Source organism: Hydra viridissima, unplaced genomic scaffold, assembly GCF_058129835.1.
Source record: "Hydra viridissima isolate aposymbiotic clone 2 unplaced genomic scaffold, HvirCarnegie_v1 scaffold_12, whole genome shotgun sequence".
Classification (NCBI taxonomy): Eukaryota; Metazoa; Cnidaria; class Hydrozoa; order Anthoathecata; family Hydridae; genus Hydra; species Hydra viridissima.
The window spans coordinates 12,514,956-12,521,685 of record NW_028324311.1 but is presented as its reverse complement, the minus strand read 5'-3'; the positions used below and the strand labels follow the sequence as shown (position 1 = coordinate 12,521,685).

At 29.1% G+C, this 6,730-nt stretch overlaps 1 protein-coding gene across 1 annotated transcript; it reads left to right on the top strand.

Annotated features, from left to right (window-relative positions):
• The first annotated feature begins 1,759 nt into the window (after positions 1 to 1,759).
• On the top strand, positions 1,760 to 3,696 carry LOC145194430 (opsin-5-like). The gene has a single exon (XM_080072074.2). The coding sequence runs from the start codon at positions 2,493 to 2,495 to the stop codon at positions 3,420 to 3,422; it is 930 nt and encodes a 309-aa protein (XP_079928200.2). The 5' UTR covers positions 1,760 to 2,492; the 3' UTR covers positions 3,423 to 3,696.
• The last annotated feature ends 3,034 nt before the right edge of the window (positions 3,697 to 6,730 follow it).

The window sequence follows — 6,730 nt, the reverse complement described above, 5'->3', positions numbered from 1 at the left end:
GTGATTTTGTACGCAATGGCAATTTGCATGTTTTAAAATGTAGCTGTTAGGCATTTCAGATTTTGTTCCACAAAAAAGATTCTATAGAAAATGAGCATCAGCATTTGGATTTTCCATTAGTAACGAATAATAACGAATAAGTTACAAAATTCAGTTTTAGTCTTTTAAGATAAATCAAGTTTTTTAAAGTTTATTACATAAGAACTCTTTATACGATTAAGACAAGAATATTTTTAGTGTCATGCATAATTTGTTATTTTTTAAAGAATACGTTTACCGGTTTTAACTGAATAGCAATTCTGCGCAATGTGTTCAGAGCTTCTTAAAGAGTTGAAATAAACATAAGGTATGCGAGGTATCAAATTTTTTCTGAAATTTTAAAACTTTTCAGGTTTAAATATAAAAAAAAAATTTAAACTCCATTTATTTCTTATGACTAATTTAGAAGCTTGTACTTTATTTTTTATTATTCATTATTAGTTGAGAGATATTATTAGAGATGCTATTGACTTAATGTCTTTTCTGGGCCCGCTTTTGTACTTTTTAAAGATGTGTTTAAAAGAAAGAGTTGCTTTGCCGGTGGACGGTTCGATATAAACACAATATGATTTTTGTCACCCCAAACAAAACACACAAAAAATCTTTTTTAAAAGCACCACTGGGACAATAGAAAACATTTTAAAACTATGATGCCTCAAAAATTTCTATTTTTACAAAAACGATTTTCGTATTTCAAAGTGTGGAATCTTTCAAATTTGGCAAATGGGCCTCTTAGGTCCTACATTAAGCTTTAGCTCTTGCGTCAATGTTTTTTGCAGAATAGTCATTTTAATTTTAAAAATATATTTAGACAGATAAAGGTAGCGTGACTTTTGCGAAGAAAAAATAGTTTTTGTAAGAAAAACATTTTTCAAATATTTTAAAAAATTGCGTAATATTTTAACTTTTTTTCTTATTTTATATTACTGATGGAAATTTCAATTTCTCTTTATACTCATGTAAGTTTGCCCATACCTGTCTCTGAGTTTACTTAATATGTAAAAAAATATTTTTAGGATTAGAGTTATGAATACACTTCCTAAAAATATTTTAATTTTTGGAGAATAAAAAAAAATAACAGTAAAAAAAAATACAATTCTTGAGTAAACAATAGCTCCGAAAAAGGGAGAGAAAGAGAGAGCACTACTTTGAAAAGATGAGCAGTTATCTGAAAGTCTAGATTTGTTTCAAAAACAGATTCAAAATTTAAATTCAACCACTTCCCTCCTCTCCTAGATATTTTGTGTTATGCAGAATTCATATTGGTTATAGAAAGTTTTCTTCTGCTGAAAGGATTGGTTTTTCTGTATATAAGATTTTTTTATACTGGCTCCTAAATTTAAATTTTCTACCACTCTTATATTTTTTTAGAAGGTTTGAGAAAAATCGCTTTGAGGAAACTTTATTTTATAAGGGTACCAACAACAAAACTATTCAATTGACAAAAAACAAAACAATATAAAATTAGTTTGTATATAAGAAAACAACAAAAGCATAGAGATTTTGCCTCATTTTGACAAAAAGACTTGTTTATAAGCTTAGTTTATCGTTAGAGTGTGTTTTCGTTTGATGTTCAGTTCGGTAAACTTAAAACAACTTTCTTAACATTAGTTTTGAATAACTTTCAAAGATAAAAAATAACAACAAGTAAAAACTAAAGCTAAAAAACGAAACAACAGTTGACTATTGTTCTTCACTTAAAGCCCAGCGAACTGCTCGGTGCACATTAAGTTTAAAGAATCACTTTTTTACTCTTTTCAGTCGCACTCCTTAGACACAAAACACCGCACTTTTTAAATACAAAAATAAAGTACATTCGTGTTCTACTTTTGCGTCTATTAACGTGTCTTAAAACTGTTGTGCTCGTGCATTGTTCTTTACAGCTCGTTGCCATATATTATTGGCCGCTAATATAAGCGTCGCCTAACCTTCACCAACGCATTTTGTATCTCACCTTTCAAAGAATGTTATTTTGCAGCAAAGTTGTTTTTAGTTTTAAACTAAACAAGTTAATAGTTTTTAAATATTAATACGACGCGAAAAACCGAAGACATTTTTTGTAAGCATCTGTGTGTAATAACCAGGGTTTGTAAAGATGGGATCTTGAATGAAGATGCACCGGTGTTTTATTTTCATCAACAATTTTTTTTTTGAAATGATATTTCACAATCAATATATCAGATAAGGATTTCGCTTTGAACTTGATTTCTATGAAATTTTATGTTCCGTTTATATACATAAATATATTTCCATTGAAAGATCGAAAAGAATGGTTATCATACTGGTGATACCGTCTGTTAACAAAATATGCTTTTTTTTAAAATGCTAAAAGTTTCTAATAGTGGCAAGTAAAAACGTTTTGGCTTTTAATTTGTTCAAGACATTATTTATCTTAATACCATTAAAACCTAGGTAAAGCATTAAAGGATTCATTTTCATCTCAAAGGATTAAAATGGAGCTTCACAAAGTGGTAATTTCAGTAATCGCTTCGCTTGCTACTTTACTCAATCTCCACGCGTTGTACTTTCTTTGCAAGAAAAAATGCAAAAACAATTACGTAATTTTGTGCATTAACTTGTCGTTGTGTGATTTAATTCAAAGTATTATTGGCTTTATGATAACCATCTTCCTAAAGACGGATTTGAAAACACCTTCAGCTTTGTGTAAAATATCTGCTTTCTTCGTTTTATTTCCTGGTTTGACATCAATATTCTTGTTGACGTCAATTGCTCTGATTAGATTACTTTTGCCGGCTACACCGTTTTTGACTAGAAAAATACGGTACACAATGCTCTTTAAAGTTATTGGACCTTTTGCATGGATTTATGCTTTATTTTGGTCTATTTTACCTTTAATTGGAGTATCTTCATATGCTTTGGACACAACACATACTCGCTGCTCTATTAAATGGATAGCAACCACCAGCAAAGAGAAATCCTATGTCATATCACTGTTAATATTCTGCTATATTGCACCCATTGTTATAATAACCTCTTCATCCTTTGCCATGGCGAATTTAATTCACAAAAAAATGAAATATTTCTCAACTATTTTAAAGTTAAAAAACGCTGAACGCAAACTTTACAAATCAAGAGAAGCAAAAGCGAAACTATCGCTTGGACTTATGTGTTTATCGTGTATAATTTGCTGGATACCGTACGCCATTATTGCTGCCTTATCAACTCTACTGGAAGGTCAGCTTCCCAATCACATGTATCACATAGGTGATTTGCTCTCGAAATTGACAAGCGTCTTTAATCCGATAATAATCTATTGGAGGAGAGATTTGCCTCGAATTTTAGGCAGCCAGTATTCAAAAAGTAAATCAACTTTCAATTTGTCCATTGAAAAGATACGAATTCGTCTTGAAGCTGGAAAGTAAACAAAAAATATATAAATATGTAATTGAGGAAAAGATATATTTACTTATTTGAACGGCGAAAACGAAAATCAATAGTAGAAACACAAAAGCAACAATTTTGTGCAAATGACTTTGTTCTACCAGCAGATTAACGATTTTGAGGGCACTAGGCTTCGTATGATAATTTAACTTAAAAAAATTGAGGAAATAAAAGTCCATAGAAAGTAAAACATTTTTTTCATCCCGGTCTTATTTAACACTGTATGCAGCCCAGGGGGTGTCTCTAGTGTATACTTTAGTTTTTTTTTCTTTTTCTTTTTTTCTCAAAGCGAAACTCCTCAGCTTAAGAAGGATATGATTTCGTTTTTATATGACCGTTTATATGACCGTTTATGTGACCAATTTTACACAATTAGTTCACAATGACTCGTAAATAAAATAATTTACGTCTGAAATTTAGAAACCTTTCTGTAGAGATACCATCCATGTATATATTACAGCATATATTTATGTATTTACATATATATGTATATATATATATATATACATATGTATATATATATATATATGTATATAACTTTTATATATAAGTAATTTTTATATATATATACATTCTAACATATATACTATAATATACACACATATATGTGCATATAAATTATTTATAAATTATATAAATTATTTATATTTTTCGATTTTAATACGAGAATTCATTTACGTTTACAAAAACATTTGTACTCCAAAATAAAACGGTACAATATTTGAGTAGGGCGTTAAGGGCGTTGATATAAAAATAATAATTGGTTTTATCCTATAAAGATTTAGTGAGGGATTCATTCGCTTTCTAACGATATAATTAGGAATTCATTCGTTCTTTAACAACCAAGGTACACATTAATTCTATACATGGTAAAGAATTATCAGTCAAATTACGTTTTTTTCTCTTTTTTTGTAAGATAAAGAAATGCAATGGCAATTTATTTAAAAATTTATTTTATAATCAATTCAATACATTCATTTTTTAGCAAACCTCCAAACGAAACAAAAATTAAAGTGTGAATGTTCACGATGAGACGTTTTGTTGTATTAACAACAACCACTAATATTGCGAAGTATATTGATGAGATGAACAGCAACCACTAATACTGCGAAGTATGTTGATGAGATGAACAACAACCACTAATATTGCGAAGTATGTTCATGAGATGAACAATATAAATAATGATCATAATAGTTAATGACAATACTGCTCGCTCACCGAGACATGTGGTCTATAGAAATTTTTTTTTATTCTTCGTTTTTTTTTTATTTTTACATATTTTTAAAAAATTAATTTTATAAAATATTTATTTTAGCTCATTAGCCGAACAAATTTCCATCAAAAATTACATTTTGCTTAAACCGATTCTTGATAACATTTTAATTGTTCCCAATACCTTAAAATTAGATTCACCACTCCCCTCCCGAAAATATCCCCCCCCCCCCCCCGAAAAAAAAAACAAAAAAAACAGCAGGAATAAATGGGATTTGTAATAGAATAGATCCATTTCATATGTTGGGCAATATTGAACCCTAACTGTTATTGCAAAATCATTGCCAAAAAGTTTTGCAATTAAAATGTGTTGCAAATCTTTTTTTAATTTATTTATATTACTTTTATTTTACTTATTAATTACTGATGAAACCACAAGATTTTCATTTGGATAAAAAACAAACATAAAATAATAATAACAATCAAAGCAAAGAAGCCTTTATAATGATCAATTTTGATGTAAAAATCTTCTGGCATTTTGAGATAAAAATCTTCTGATATTAACAAGCATTCTCATTAGTAAAATTATATGCAGTTGTCTAGGACAAGTTAAGTTTAACGAACAGATGGGTAAATATGTTATTGTTCAAGTAATTAAATGTAATTAAAAAAGCGATAATTTATCTAGGAAAGTTGGTTCAATAAAAAACGTGTAATGGAATCATAAAAAAAAGAAAACTGTTTCACAACCTCTGACAACTTTTTGGATTCCAAATTTTTTTAAAAACGCCAAGTACTTTAAAACGAAATGCTGAACTTTGGAAATATTTTCCAGCAACTTAATGACCCAAATCATTACTTAAAGATTTCCGAGAATTGATTAAACCAAATTTATAGTGAAAAAAAAAATTGATGTAATGACGTTCCCTAGAGTTGAATCCGACTGAACTCCTCTGGGATGAGGATGGGATGAGCAACACATTAAAAAAAAAAGATATCCTAGATTGCAATCTTTGGCAAAGATTACAGGAAGAGTGAAGAACTGTAATACTAGAAATCTTTCAAAATCAAACAAAATCCCCTAAAATCATAGTGATCACTTTGGGCTTTAGAGTTATCATTAAAGTTGCTTTTTAAGAACTCAATGTAAAATGTAATGTAAAAAGTCTAAGCAATTTAATTTTTAATATCCAGAGATATAAAGATATGAGAGAAGGGTGGTTTTTGAACCATGCGATCTGTTAGCCCTAAGTTGCATAAGTCTACAAAAGTTGGATAACGTGTTTTTGTTGTGATCTCATTTTATTGTTAAACCACAGAAAGTTCAGAAAAAATTTCCTATAATCAATTCTCTGTTTGCATGAAGAAATTTTTATTCTCTTGAAATATATAAATGTTCCTTTATCTTCTGACGGAGACTTTGCAACAGTAAAGTGCAAAGTAAAAAGATCTTTGTCGTTTTCTTCATTTTATCACTGCCTGATGTTTGGTTTACTTAGTTGAAATTGTATAATGGGTAGAAGAAATCTTGTGAACTTTTAAAAAGAATATTTCATGGAAATCGGTTTAAAGATGCACCACCAATAATGCATTGATTTAATAATTAGAGGAACGAAGGACCAGGACTTCAATGTGAAATCATACATTCTGATGTCATAGATTTCAAAGCCTTTATAAGTCCTATGGCGTCCCCCTAATTGATAACAAAATGATTAAGAAAACACTTGTCTTATCAAAAAAAAAGGTTTGGTGCTCTTGAAGAAATCCTTGTCTACTCCTGAAAAATAAAAATTAATCTCTTGTTAATGATCAAAAGCTCAAACACTACGAAGACATTTTGAGAAGGACAGAAGAAGTAACAAGAAAAACTAGAAGCTTTTTTTTTTATCAAAGCCATTTTTTTTAGAAATATATATTGAGCAATGCGAAAGATAATAACAACATAGTAAAAATGTTCTTTTGAAATAACCGCTCTTAAGTGATGCAAGTTTGTTACTAAACACACTAAGATTTATTTCTAAAAGGACCTATCTCTTTTCCTCGACCCATTTTTATTTCACAATGTTGTGAAGTGATT